Source organism: Metopolophium dirhodum, chromosome 7 (assembly GCF_019925205.1).
Source record: "Metopolophium dirhodum isolate CAU chromosome 7, ASM1992520v1, whole genome shotgun sequence".
NCBI lineage: Eukaryota > Metazoa > Arthropoda > Insecta > Hemiptera > Aphididae > Metopolophium > Metopolophium dirhodum.
The window spans coordinates 1,956,252-1,971,992 of record NC_083566.1 but is presented as its reverse complement, the minus strand read 5'-3'; the positions used below and the strand labels follow the sequence as shown (position 1 = coordinate 1,971,992).

Below are 15,741 nucleotides of genomic sequence, written 5' to 3'. Positions count from 1 at the left end.
AACCAGCGTTGATAACGTTCGTTTTGAATTTAAACATTAACAGTTGATTCAACTATCTACTATCAACTATCAAGGGGGTTGCTACAACTACCTCGAGAATCATCTGCAACGATTTAATAACACTTCGAATTTATTACTTCGAACATAATATACCTAATGTCACGGAATAATAATTTTTTTTATTCTGTGATGACCACCATAGACATAATATAATATGATACACTTAGTTTTTATTGTATTCAATTTTAATGAAATTCAAAAAATAAACATTATTACATGATGTCATGATGAATGATGAATGATGATAAATTTCTATAATATCAAAAGGCGACAAAATAATTCCAAAATATTACCATGTATACACATAGAAAATTCTAATATAAGCAATCGGTAAAGTAAAATGTCAAGTATCTTCGGTTTCTATTCGTTTTTGAATTACAACAAAATATCAAAAATCGATTAAGGAGAAATAGTTAATTTACTAAAATTTACTAATTTTGTAAAATCAACTGGGCAGTAACGTAGTGTACAATCTTGGAACCAAAGATCAATGGTAAAATTTGAGAACTTTATTGGGACCAATCGTAAAGTGACAGAAAAACTATAAGCCATAACTTAGGGGAAATACAAAGGTGGTCTCAATAATGGCTAAACTATTGGAAGCAGTGGTTCCTGGAAGTGCATGTATAGAAAGCTAATCCATAAAGCGATCCATATAAACAAACCGTACATTTTAATTATAATACATTTATAAAACATTTTTCCTGGGTATTTATCACGGACTAAGATATACTTGCCAGGTGACACGGCCCCAACGCCTGCGTTCTCTCCTCAATCGTACACACTGTCACTCTGGCCCAAGAGGGAGAGTGTCATAGACCTATAAACTAATGGACAACGTATTCCATTCATAGATAATATAAGAATATTATATTATCTATGATTCCATTCCACCCTGCCATCAATGCTAGGCGATCATAAAACCATAAACTGAGAGTCACAGTGGCGTGGTGAACTTTTTTTACCTATGAAGCCAACCAAATTTGTACACCCACCACCTAGAAAACAAAAACCGCGTCTTTTGAGAGGGCTCATGGGGCTATAAGCTCCCCTGTCCCTAAAGTTTATTGACACTCGCCGAAATATTTTTAATATTTAAGTAATAAGACTCGATCCTATACTAAAATTATTTAAAAGACTTAGCCCCGTCATTATTATTCTCTAAATTGCTGTAAAGTTGGAGTAATGTTTATAGGGTATAAATTATTAAAAAAATTTAAGATTGCAAAAATTATAATCTTTACAATGTTTAAACTATTTTAAGTTGGATTATTAGGTATACATTCTCTAGGCTTAAGTTCACTATCCCCTATCACAATTATTTTCACAATACAAATCGTTTAATACATCAGGTAAGGTTTTTGTTTGAAATAACTGTTTAAAAAACTGTAATGATTTCTTTGGATATCTTGAACGATTCTGGTCATTGAAATCAACTCTGTACATTCCAAATTTTTCCCTATAACATTAAAGTATTCATACAGATATTATTTGTTTAAAATATTATAATATTATACACTTAAACCTTTCTATAGTGAACACCATAGAAGAATTAAAATAAATGTCAGCTATAATATTAGGTGATGGGGTATTTTCCCGCCGATTTATATTATGCCAGGGCATTTAGAAATGTCAGCTAGTCAGCTATTGAGAATTTATCTGCATTAAGCTATTAAGCAGTGTCCGTAAACGGAAGTTTCACCGAAACATTTGTATTAGGTATATATATTATTTTGTTATCACTAAGTATTAAGTACATGAAGCTATGAAAGTATGAAAACGTACAGGTATCCATAATATTAAAATCATGAATTGAAATTAAAATATTCTCATAAGTACTACCTATAACTATTATAATAAGATCTCAAGAAAGATGATAAAATAAATATTACCACAGAAATAATTCCGAATAACTTATTATACACAAATTAATTGAAATACCTATGCTTTAAAAAAAAAAAATTAGTTTCTACAAGTAATATTGTTTGTGCTTTTTTTATTTTTAGATGAATTTAATATAACTTTACCTGTATCCAAAAAACCATTCTAATGAATCCAAAAATGACCAGACGTCATAACCAATCACATTACACCCATCTTCGTATATTGCATTGAGAACAGCACTTAAATAGCCCTAAAAATTTTATATTTTCATTTTATTTAGTACGATTATATTTAGATTTTATTTAAGGCATATAAAATATTTTTAGTATTTATTCATTTAAATAATTAAGTTACTGTTAAATCTTAAATGTTAATTAATAATTGAGCACATTTGTATAACGAAGAATGGCGTATAAAATACATTTTTTTAAATTAGAGTGAATATTACTTTAATTTATTATTGAATATTATAGTGTAATAATTAATAAATAATAAATTATTTGTTAACATTTAATTGAATAAAGTATAGTATATTTACATAATGATATCTTATTTTAATTAATGCATTCTCGTCTTCGTTTTGACCTTTGTCTGAAACGCCGTTTTCAGTAATAATAATCTTAGGATTTCCGTATGTATCTCTAATCCAACACAACAAATTACGCATGCCTTTGGGAGTTTCCTAAATAAATATTCACCAAGAAATAAAATAAAATCACATATTTTCTATTCGGGCACAAACTTTTATCCACGTGGGATTTGAATAAGGAATCTCTTCAATTAATGATAATTCAAAATTAGAATCTCGAGTCTTTAATGATTGATGCTGAGTTGATTGAAGCTTAGTGGCATGTACCGAAAAATAATGATTGATACCCAAAAAATCTAATGTTCCTGAGTTAAGAACAAAATATTAATTATTGAATTCGTATAATAATTGTCTAATTTATTGTTTATTATATGCCCCATGCAGTCTCTAATCTCAAAAACAGCAAATCAATCAAATTGACAATTATTATTTTTTAATCTCATAGGCTATAATAATATATTTAAAAACAATTAACAGTCAACATACTACAACAGTTAAATTACACACTTTTATTCTTATACACTTATTAATAGATACTCCATAATATGTTAAATAACTATAAGTGGTCAGAGAGAACTTTGTTGACCGCAAAACCGCAGTATACAGAGTGATTCGCGAATAATGCTCGATTACCCCCATTTTTTTTCTTTTAATAATAAATATATTCAAATTTTTGTAATTTTTTTGCATTACTTAAGGAGTGTCTTGTGGCGGTACAAACTTCTATTTTTAAAATGAGAACCCCCTATTTTACTGTAAATTATTTAGTGTATCCTTTTTTTTTTTAATATTTTGATCTTAATTCCAAATTCAAACGAGTTTTTAAAATCAGTTATTAATATAATTATTCTAAAGACAATAGTTCTTAAAAGTTTTTTTACAAAAATATAAAACAGATGCAATATTGCCTATTGGATCTAATATGTATTATACTTGGACAACTTTAAAAAATATTAATATTATTCACCATAGGCCCCATATATCTTCCAAACCCATTATCATATGGACCCGTATTCTCTTTGGTACACAAAGTTAAGTAACCAAAAAATACTCGTTTGAGTTTTGATTCTGATACGTCAACATCTTCAGAAAAATTATCTGGTAAGTAAATAATTTATAGTTAATAATGAGGTTCACATTTGAAAAATAGAAGTTTAATTGTCACAGGACACTACTGTAGGACAAAAAAATAGTCTGCTATATTTAAAAATTAAAATTATCAGAATTTGAATAATTTGACTAACTAAGTTAAAAACTTTGTCAATTGCGGTCAGTGGCCAATTTATGATTCTATACAGCTACAGTACAAAAAATAATTGTATTAATATGGGTTTAATGAAATCCACTGTTAAGTGTTTACCAAATACCAAAATGATTAAACTATTTTTATTTTTACAAAACACTTTTCGTGAATTGACAATTTGTGGTTTTATTTTGACAACCTACTTCTTAATTCAAAATGGTTTTCACTATAAATCTACCAATCTTAATATCATTTCTAACAGTGGAAAATTAATAAATAAGATTTAGTTAATTATTATTATACGAGTATACGACGATAACTGATAAGATAATAGCCATGCAATGTTGCGCTAACAAATTTAATTTAATTGATGACTTCATTCAATTATCAATTTAACAATAAATTATTAATCCATTATAATTTATAATGTTATACACTTCTATAGCTATATAATAATATAGACATATTGTAGGTATTTGGTTATATTATCTTATTAGTTATTACTTATTAGTTATTCATATTAACAATTTCAAATCTAGTTTGACGATAATATCTTGTTAGGTGTATAGCGGTATTATTGTGTTTCATGCGAATATGCGATTGATATTTACATTTTTTTAAGAGGAATAATTCGATTACTTTTATTATAATATTATATTTATAATAGGTAGGTACCTTTAATTAAATATTTTTCATTTTCACTAAAATCGAGCAGTCGTTTCAATGATATTCCAAAAAACTGATTAGTTTCCATAACTCCTTGTTTTACATCTTCAGGATAGTCTCCGAAAAATAACGGATGGGCAAAAACTCCAAACTGCCACATACGAGCACGGTGGGCAGCGTAATGATCTTCTAAGGAATTTACATTTTTTGGATAATACCATTCCATGTTTAAGCTTATACCTATTTGACCTAAAATACCATTTTAGTTAATAATTTTGAATTTACATACATTTTACGCTATATTATGATAGCTAAAATAAAACAATTTATTATAAATAGGCCGTATTTAGGCGGGGGATGTAAATTAAAGGGTTGTTTCCCAGGGTGGCTGATTTTGTGAGATAGCTGGTTATTTAAATTTTTTAAATTTTAATTGTTTGAATTTTCTTTTACCTCCATAAACTTTTTCCTACAGTTAATATTATATTATTATATTTTGTAATTTTTTATACCATATTTATAATATGATCATAATCATTAGCATAAATTAATACTTAAGCCAATATTCATGTAGACATCTCTTCCCGGGACGGAAATTTTCTAAATACTGCTTGATTATAATTGTGCCTATTCATACTTAAGCCTTAAGGGGAATGTAGTAATTTTAAGGAAAGGAGTTAATTAGATCTAATTGCCTGATAAAACGTCAAAAATGTATGAGTTTTAAATTTTAAAACGAATTTTTATTCATTCATTTTTTAATTTTTATAATAACAGTACTTGAAATATTTAAAATTAATTTGTTAACACATGGTGAACTTTTTAATGAATCAAAATCCGTCTATCAAGTCCTACAGTTTTGTCTAATTTTCGAACGGTATTTTCTTTTACAGTTTTCCTCTTTTATATCGTTTCAATTGGCTTGAAAATTGAAAATAGTGCGGAGTAGTGACCACTGAACATAATATTATCTGCAATTGACTTAATTAAAAATAAACCATTTTTTCATCGGAATTCGGGGAGATATACAATTTCTAGATTACACTCACTGCACTGTCACACGACACACACACTTTAATGATTAATTTTAATTTACTTGCGTCAATTATTGTCGACATATGATAAGTCCCAAAATATTGGCTTATAAATTTGCCTCTATTATTTGTGTCCTTAAAAAGGATGCTACACAAGACATTTGTTGTCTCCGTCTTACAAGTGCGTAATATATTATAGCAAATTTTCAGCTTCGTTAGTTTAAAAAATAGAGCAAATTGACCTCTTATTAAATTTAAATGTAAGATTATTATATAGGCTTCTTATTAATTATTATATTTTAATATTAAAGAAAGTTATGAGTATGTTAAAATGTACAAACAATTAACAATTTTAAAATACTCATAACTCGGTTTAAAATCAAAATATAATAAAAATTTTATTAGTTGTACAAAATCTTATGTTTATCTTATATTCACTATAATTTGTAAACGTAAGCTAAGCGTGATCTGCTGAGCGTAAAATTTGCTATGTTACGCCCTTTAAGACGGAGACATAAAATGTGTGTGTATAGCGTCCACTTAAAACATGACCGACTGCAGTCCTCTTAGTTGGGAATTGGGATACTAACCATTTTGCAATGGTCTAAATTCTCGGTTGTATAAATGGTAAGCAGTTGCGTGTGCTAATATTGTATGATGAATGGCCAAATAATCCCCATAACCACTTTTGTTTAATGCAGGTGCACCGCTTTCATTTCCGTAGCTTTCTGATACCAAGTAAGGTTCATTGATAGTTATCCAATATTTCACCTAAAATAAAACATGTTTAATTATTAGAAAAATAATTGTTATTATCTGTACCATAAATTAAACATTTTTTTTACACACACGATCGCCAAATGTTCTGAAAACCACTCGTACATAAAGAGTGAAGAACTCAATTATTTGTTTGTTACACCACCCTCCCAAATCTTGTATACACTGAGGCAAGTCCCAATGATAAATTGTCACCTAAAATGTCATTGATTATTGATATTGTTCGAAGATACTCTTGTTGCAATGATTAATTCTAAAGATATTATAATATTATGTTGTAAACGAAGTCATACCTCCTGCCACATTTAACTTGACCCAAGACTGACTTTGGATTATTACTAGACTGTCTAGACTTTATAAGGGGAAAGCAAATTAAAAATGTTCATAGAAATATAACATATAGGTACCTATCTGCGTAATTAATATTAATAAACGAATACCAATATTCCATATACTCGAACAAAGGTAGGTACTAGGTACAAAACAATTCTGTTAAGTCGGTATAGTTAGTGGGAATTTATTTATTCCGCTGATTAACTCCCTACATGGTCTGGAAAAAAGTTTATATTGATTCAGCCAGCTATTGTAAATAATCCCTATACATATGGATTCCACTGGCCATTGATTCTGCCGGATACTTTTCATATTAAGTAGTAAGTACCTACCTATTGATTCAAGTCTTAAATCATTTTAAATAGACATATACAAAACAAGTAAAAACTAGCCTACTAATAATAGTTAAAAATTAATATATAGAGTGACTTATTATTTATACAGAAGTCTGTAAGTTAAATTAATATTATACAATTACAATAAAATAACTAAAATTGTTATTCTTGGATATTTAATATATTATAATAATTTCCTCCAAATTTGAACATAAAATAACTATAAAAAAGACGTGTTTTTATATTTTTGGGTTTTTTTTTTGTTACAGAATAACCTACTTCCGTGGAACCTTATATGTAAATATTCAATCCTTAGCTATAAAAGTTGAACATTTTATACATTTTTACCTACAAAATCATTTTTAAATTTAAAATTTGATACATTTTGTCTAAATTCGAACTTTAAATGCTTATAAAATAAATTGTGCCTATGTATTTTTAATATTTTTCAACTGCTATTTAAGCAAAAACAAATAAAAATGTATCGAACATTTTTAAATTGTCTTTAAACAGCTCAAAACAAGTCAAAATATTTTGAAAATTTTATCAAGTATAAGAATCGAAAAACATATGATATAAATCTCAAGTGTCTACGGTTATTCGTTTTTGAATTACAACAAAATAAGAAAATCGCTACATGAGAAATCGAGTGAATATCTAATATTGGATAACATAATAATTATGTCATAAAAATTTGAACTTCAAACGCTCATAAAAATTTAATTTGACTTTCTTATAGACATTTTTTTTTTGATAAAGGTAGATAACCTTATAAGGAATCTTGTATTACTATTTAAAATCTTAGATTTAAAAAGAAACATTTTTAGGAATTTCTAACTTCTAACTCAAAATAATTTGCACATTTTGTCAAAAACCAATTTTGCGTAAAAATTCCCGTTTTTTATTTAATTTTAATTTTGTTTTTCCTTGCGCTTTTAAAAACTAATTTTAAATTTTGACCTCCCGAATACACCAACTACTATATTCACTTTCCCATCGAACAAGGTACTGAAGTTGAAAATCGAAGCATTATTTCGACTAATTATCGTGTAAGTACACCGTACACAGACACAAACAAAAAAAAAACACATCATTGTAAAACCAATACTTTCATCGCTTCGCTCAGAATCTAAAATATTAGGATGTGGACTATAAAAACGTCGGTTTAATCGGTATGATATGATTCATAACCATTTTTTTGACGCACGCGTAGTAGGTGGTAGCTCCAAATTCAGACTGCTATCTTGTACTTTCCAGTTAAAACTTAATAATCTGATATAGATATAAATATAATAAGAATGGTATAGATGATATGGTATGTACAACAATCGAAGGTAGCTGGGACTCGATTTACCTACTACTTTTTTTTTTATAATTAATTTAAATATTTTTTAAAGCGGCCATCTTGAATTTTGTCTTTAATATTTTTGTTTGTTACGATTTATTAAGATAATTGAATTTTATCAATAAATTCACAAATTCAAGTTGTTTAGAAATAAATTAAGTGGTGCATACATAAAACAAAAACTGACTTAAGCTAAGAATATTATAGAAAAAATAATTTTTATTTGTCTAATATATCTAAGTATTTAATAAATAATTCTATCATAAAAAAAAGTAAATAATAATATGAATGTAGGCAATGTTTTTTCTTTTATGGTCTTACTTTTTACGCAACATTAACTAAATTGAGAATGATTTAAATACTTGCTATAGGTGTTATATTATTCTCTATTAATTTATCAATAAGTCGATTGTAGTATTGAACACCGGCAGGATTAATGTAACTATCTTCGCCTCTAGGTAAAATACGTGGCCAACTTAATGAAAATCGATATGATTGGACCTGTAATCAATATTATATAATTTAATTTATTGTAAACTATTTTAATATGTTTTAATAATTTGTAAATATTTTTTTCCTGTAGCACATTTACTTATTGTGCCTAGTGGTACAAATTGTAAATTGCATTTAAAAATATTTATAATTTATCTTGAGAAAAACATAATATACAAGGTGTCATTTTAGATTTTACTAGACAGAGGCAACATTTTACATTTTGACCAGCCCTTTTCCAAATATGAAATAATACATTTTTGTTCCTACTGTACAATATAACCATACGGTAGATAATTTATCCGGCCTCAGAATGCGGATACTATGCCCGTTTCATTTAACTACGACCTATAAAAGGTTAGGTTATGTTAGCGTGTTAAAGACGTGTTAACGGTCAACGACTATCATTCAATGGTATTTATCGGTAAAGCACGATTAAGCATATCGATAATTAATTCGCCATCGAAAAAAGACAATCTTTTCAGAAATTAAATACAATTTTTTATTTACTATATATTTCAATTTACAGTTGTTTTATCAAATAATAAATTTATAAAATTAATTATTTTTAGTAATCCAATTTCACCAATAAATGTTATCCGCTCAGTGGTGAGTATAATTATTTTGATATTATGTAGGTAAGAATAGGTACTTATAATAATAATTTAATAAGGTATCTATTAAATTGACAGTTTGTACTGTTTTGTGCACCTATTAAATAGCTATTATTGATGATATACTTATACCTTAAGTTCTTTAAGAAGCTTAACATCTTCATCAACTTTATAATAACTATTACAAGCAATATCTCCAGTAATAGGGGCAGCACGGCGTTGTTTTTCTCTGTACATAGGCTTTCCTTTCGATACACATGAGAATTTATTTTCTGATATCATATTTACACTTGGAAAATTTGTATCGTCTGATTCTAAATCATCCGCAAATAATTCTTGTTTAGTGTGAGCGACTCGATCCCATATGCTCTCGGTTTTTCCTTACAAAAAGTATATTACAAAAGTAATTTTAATTATCTCAGTTAACGTTTTATCTAGATTCTATGGTCAAATTTACTTAAGATCTATTTTGATATATTTTAGATAATATAAAAAAAAATCAACATACCATCATCATTCCATGCACCTTCGATTTGATATGCTGAAGAAGCAGTACCGAGCATAAATTCTTCAGGAAATTGTTTGTATTTACATTTTAAATGTTCTAATGAGGATTCTAACAAAATAAGTAAATAAATAGTTAAGATAAAATAATCATTGCATACGAAAAACGATTCTGAGCGGAGACGGTCTGTCAGCCTATAATATTACTTAGTACCTAACTATATTTGATGATATTATATTGTGATTAAAGTAATTTATTTTTCTATTAGGCATTATAGTACCTAGAGGCCATAGAACAGTAGGTTAAATTCATTTTTAGGGAAAAAATTTACATTTGAAAATTTCATTATGTCAATAAAGTATAATAATACAAGTACCTACTAAAAGTTATCCACGAATAATGTTTTTAAATTACAACAAAATAACTAAAATCGTAATTCTTGATTTTAATATGTAATTTTGTCCAAATTTGAACTAAAAATGTCTGTAAAAAATAATTGTTTATATATTTTTTTAGATTTTTTGGTTACAATATTAATTATTTATAAAAGTTCTTGTTTTATCCTTACCTATAAAAATTGAACATTATATAATTTTTTAACTACAATAAATTTGAAAAAGTTCGACTATTTGATAAATTTTGTCAACATTTGAACTTTAAATATTTATAAAAAATCTTGCATATGGATTTTTAATATTTATGAACTTCTAAGTTCTATTATAACAACTTATAAGGAACCCTGTATTAAATTTTCAAGCTCTTTGACCCAACGAAAAAATTTTTATTGACAATATAGAATAAAAAACTGTACAATTTTAAAATGTAAAATGTCTATAAATAACTCAAAATGAGTCGAACTTTTTAGTATGATGATAACTAGTAGCTATGCTTATTAAATTTTCAATAACGATAAAATAAGAAAATCGTTGTATGAGAATTTGTTAATTTACGTGTGAATATCCAATGTCTAGTTGCAAAAGTTCGTAAAAATTTAACTGACTTCCAGTAAACGTTAAGACTTTTTATTTTGTTGAATGTATTATAACTTAAGGGAAATCTTATATTAACTTTTTAAAGCTTAGGTATGAAAAGAAAAATATTTATAAATTTCTAACTCGAAAGAATTTGCCAATTTTTGTGATTTTGATAAATTCTGTCAAAATTTTAACTTCAGACGCTCAACTTTTTTTTTGATTTCCACTAAAAATAACTTTGAGGAACGATGTATTACATTTTCAAGGTTTTTTGACCGACAGAAAAATGTTGTATCGACAATAGTTTAAAAAAACCTAATAAAACACGAAATTTTCTTATGCCTATAAATAGCTCAAAAAGAGCTTTTTATTAAAATTTCAAAAATGTTATGGTGCTTAGAAATTGCTTACACAAACATTCAGTAAAAATTTCGTCTATATTCTGTTATTTTTTTTAGAGTTACGGTAAAAACCAAAATCAATTTTTTTAAAAACTTGTTTTGCGTAAAAATCGCAGGGTTTCCTTGATTATTGTTTGTTTTTCCTCGCACTTTTGAAAACTATTGGGAATTTCTTACTTTGACCCCTCCCCTGAAGTACCAATTTGATTCACTTTCCTACCAGAAAAGATGCTGTTGAAAAAAAGGTTTACTGTCCCAATAGCTGATGACGTGGGATGAATAAGTGGGTCACTGTTTAATGGATTGTATTAAATTTGAATTCAATGATATAATATCATTGTATACGAAAAACGATTCTGAGCTGAAACGGCTTGTAAAAAAAAAACGTACATCCACTTTAAATCTAAAATCTACCGGAAAATCAAATTAATTTTTATGAATTTTTGAAGTTCAATTTTTTATAGACATTTGATATTCAACCGAATTCTATTATGGAACGATTTTCTTATTTTGTTAAAATTCAAAAACAAATTTTCAACAAAATGTGTATGATATAATTGTCCATACATTATCAAAATATTTTAGCTCGTTTTGGGGTATATTATACTATATAGACATTTTAAATTTTAAATTTTTTTGTTAAATGTTGATTAAATTTTTTCGTTAGGACAAAAAACTTGAACAATTAATACAATTTTCCTCATACGTTGTTATAGTTGTTACTTGTAATAATAGAAATTTAAAAATATTAAAAGTTGAAGGTGAAAGTTTATACTATAGTTTAAACTTTTAAAATACCTACTCGGCAGGAAGTGTGGAGCAAAAATGTCACACTTTATCATAGGCATTAATGTATTATATATATTAACCCTTCAGTAAAATTACGTGCCTCAAGTTGGCCAGGTGTCCAGGTAGAAAATCCTGGTGCCGCCACTGATGCCCGGAATACATGAGGCTAGTTTTTCAAGCTAGGATAGCTAGGATAGTAAACCTATATAGACCTATGTTCGCTCAGAATCATTTTTTGTAAACAATGATTCTATAACATTAAATTTAAACTTAAACAGTGAATTTCACGTTATCTAATGTACCTATACTATAGAGCGCCAGAGCGGTACCTACCCATTTTTTTTTATTTATAAAATGTGTAAATAAAATGGTAACTCCGTCTTAGAAACGCTAAACGCATAACAGCAAACAATATAAAATAAATCTCAAAATATACATACTACTTTTATTTTATAATCAATGATGATATAAGTACTTACTATCCAGTTGAACGGTCATTTTTCACTCCTGACGAGTAGCAGAGTAGGTAAATGAAATCACACGATACGACGATACCTGTTAAAAAAGTAGGCAACAATTAAATCATCTAATAGCAACTGATTCTTATTATTTATAAGTTTGACTCTATAAACTATCCTTGATAACCCCGTCCCCACAGTTATGGTCACATATAGGTAATAGGTATATAAAAAAAATGATTCATTAAAGTAGGTATGTTTATCAAATGATCAACATAACTCATAAGTAGAAAATATACAGACGTGGCCTTAAATTATTACCCTAGTTAAATTATTTAATTATTTAATGTTTACTTTGGCACCTGCCTACCTCGTGGCTCATACCTATCTAATTTCTTATTATTTCCATTGATTTTATTATATATTTATATGTATACAATATACATAATACAAGGTAATCCATTTAAGGGACTAAATATTTCGGAAAGTTTTTACTTTTTAAATAATATTATTTACATTTTTATCGTATCTATATTCTATATAGGTACCTAATCATTTTTTTTACTTTTTATTTACTTTTTTGAATAACAACATAAGTTATCTATTTCATATTTAAGAGCAGAATATTTTTTGGAGTATCTACCTATTCTACCTACTTATAGATTGAGTACATAAAAATCAAATTTCGAATTAGTAGGTATAACCTACATATAGGCTGAAATTGGTGGTGGGGATATAGTGGGGGCTAAGCCCTCTCAAAATGTACAAACAGAGAAATTCGAAAATTTTTAATACACCCTATCAACTCCCCCTAAATATGTACGGGTAGTAGATTAGTGGAAAAGTATTATAATTGAAGTGGCAACTAAAATATAAAATTTTATTGAATTTCGGAAAATTTGAATAACTGGCACCGGGCCCCTTAAAATATAGTTGGAGGTATATAATTGCATGGTGTTTAAGCCGTTTAAGGTAAGATAAGTTTAGCAAGCACATGGAGCGACTTTATTAGTATGCAATTAAGTTTTTTTTAAATATTATGGTCGATTAATATTTTGAAAAATGTCTGCCTATGGGTACCTAGTTGGCTAGTTAATTAGTTATAACTAAGTATTTAATATTTAGGGTTTGCAATTTGGATGAACGAAGTTAGGTAGTATCCCAACATATTGCATGGTAGGTACCTCTGTGCCACTCTACTTCGCTATTTTAAACTTAAAAATAAATATCTATTTATAAATAAGTAATTAATTAACTACTCGTAATAAATTCGATTTTTATGAATCAAAATACTCCAAAATATTCTGCTTAGAAATATGAAATTAAAAATGTAATTTCCTTTTATCCTTAGTATGACATCTAAACATCTTGAAGAGGACTATCTGGACTCTGGAGAACAGTAACGTAACCAAACGGCAACAATTCAATATGGTCTGCTGGTCTGCATTTCTGCTCAAGCACAACCATGGATTGGAGCACTAGAAAAACAGAAACACAGACATTATCCTGTTCAAAAATGACAAGTCAAACAAGTTGTAGACATTTTGGTTGTAGTCCATATGGGACTTACTAATAATATTAAATTTCGTAATGTCTTTACGAAATTTTCAGTTTTCAAATAATTCTGTTAAACTTAAAAAGATTCCAATTTAAATTGTGTAGTTTTATAATTGTATCATAGTTTTGATATATTTGATCACCATATGCCAATGAATTCTCCAAATTATTCTTCGTAATATAAAATATTTAACTTTGAAATAAATTTAAAAAAATATATCAAATATAATATAACTAGTAATAACTTTACTAATATTCATAAATACACCTTAGGTATATGTATATCAAAACCAAGTTCATTCTAATAGCATATAGGTAAGTTATAAAAAATAGTCACAGCTATAAGCTAATTTAATTATTTTTATCATAATCAGCCTTGGTCCTTGAAGGACTGGTTTAATATCATTACAAATTTAAAAGGACAGTAGCAACCTTATTTAGCCTTAAAAAAAAATTCCATAATTAACTATATTTGTTATGTAGGTAATGACATCATAAGTCATTACAGTAGCCATGTGTGTATATGTTTATTATAAAATATAATATAAACATTATACAACATATTATAGTAATGAGATTATTAATTATAGGCTATAGTACTAATGGTAATTAGTGGAAAACAAATAAGAGGAAAAGAACTGATTTACAATTTATAAGAAATACCTAGTATTACAGGCAAATACTTCTGGATACTTACCACATTTTGAACTGTATACTCAATTAATAAGTATTTAATATGTGTTTCTATATTACTTTAATGAATAAGTTTTGTATCTGTATGTGCATCAAATATTTATGTCATTTGAATAACAAATACTAAATACCTATAATTTAATCGTAAAATTCATTAGGATTAAATTTTTTTTACAAGAAATTGTATATTACTGTCATAAAAATAAGGAATACTTGAGTCAATGATAAATACAACATTTTATAAATTACTCATGAAAATATTAATAAATTATATTTATTTTTGCTACATCTATCCTTCTGAAATTTAAAATTAAATAAAAGAAATCAGCAAATCACTTATTAAAACTATAATGTTTAATGATGCTTTCATACACTATGTTAATAAAAAATAACTGATTATATTATAAAAATCAAAGGTTCATAACTGTTAACTGTATATAACTTGAAAAAAACACAAAATTAAATGTATATTATATATTTCTTACAAAATTAATTTGTCTTATTTATAAAATGGATTTTTAAAAAAACAAAACATTATATTTTATTGGTCTATTCTACTTTTATTCAATAAGTCTTGGTTTGGCTACAGAAAGAAGATTTATTAGAGGTACATTACAATAATTGTTACAAAAAATTCACTCAGTATAAATAATAATTTGGCATGCAACAGTTATTACTCATTTAATATTTTCAATTATAAACACATTAAATAAAAATAATAAAATATTAAAAGCATAAATGGTTATGCTACCATTAAAACACACAACGTATACATTGATAATTCTTACCCTGTATCAAAAAACAAAAAAAAAAATGTCTTCATATCGGAAAACTTATATAAACATAAAAATAAAGCAATTAACCAAATTTAAAAACTGAGTTTGGATTATTTTATCACAGTCTTATGTTGTAACAGTAAAATATGTGTTAAAACTTAAATGCTAATAATAAAAAAAATATATCAATACAATTAATGTACTTGATACAATATG

General features: G+C 26.8%; 1 protein-coding gene and 1 long non-coding RNA gene across 4 annotated transcripts; one reads left to right on the top strand and one right to left on the bottom strand.

Annotated features, from left to right (window-relative positions):
- Nucleotides 1–182: 182 nt before the first annotated feature.
- Nucleotides 183–13,831, bottom strand: LOC132948616 (myrosinase 1-like). Of its 3 annotated transcripts, none has more exons than XM_061019164.1 (11): nucleotides 12,521–13,831; nucleotides 9,881–9,988; nucleotides 9,505–9,752; nucleotides 8,633–8,767; nucleotides 6,326–6,448; nucleotides 6,067–6,247; nucleotides 4,452–4,691; nucleotides 2,687–2,829; nucleotides 2,483–2,626; nucleotides 2,088–2,194; nucleotides 183–1,519 (listed from the first exon to the last, which is right to left on the bottom strand). In XM_061019164.1, exons 1-11 carry the CDS (start codon nucleotides 12,537–12,539, stop codon nucleotides 1,363–1,365), a joined length of 1,605 nt encoding a protein of 534 aa, XP_060875147.1. In that variant the 5' UTR covers nucleotides 12,540–13,831; the 3' UTR covers nucleotides 183–1,362. The 3 variants fall into 3 exon arrangements, with proteins under 3 accessions (XP_060875147.1, XP_060875146.1, XP_060875148.1); XM_061019163.1 differs by having other exon boundaries at nucleotides 2,687–2,838; nucleotides 12,521–13,830; XM_061019165.1 differs by lacking the exon at nucleotides 6,326–6,448 and having other exon boundaries at nucleotides 2,687–2,838.
- Nucleotides 9,860–15,581, top strand: LOC132948622 (uncharacterized). Its single transcript, XR_009665036.1, has 2 exons — nucleotides 9,860–9,952; nucleotides 13,851–15,581. It is a non-coding gene; the product is annotated as an uncharacterized LOC132948622 (long non-coding RNA).
- Nucleotides 15,582–15,741: the final 160 nt, after the last annotated feature.

Excerpts from the sequence above, each read along its gene's own strand:
- LOC132948616 (XM_061019163.1), bottom strand. Across the intron at positions 8,768-9,504 it reads AGCTTCTTAAAGAACTTAAG|GTCCAATCATATCGATTTTC; the intron begins GTATAAGTATAT and ends TATTGATTACAG. Across the intron at positions 6,248-6,325 it reads TCAGAACATTTGGCGATCGT|GTGAAATATTGGATAACTAT; the intron begins GTGTGTAAAAAA and ends GTTTTATTTTAG.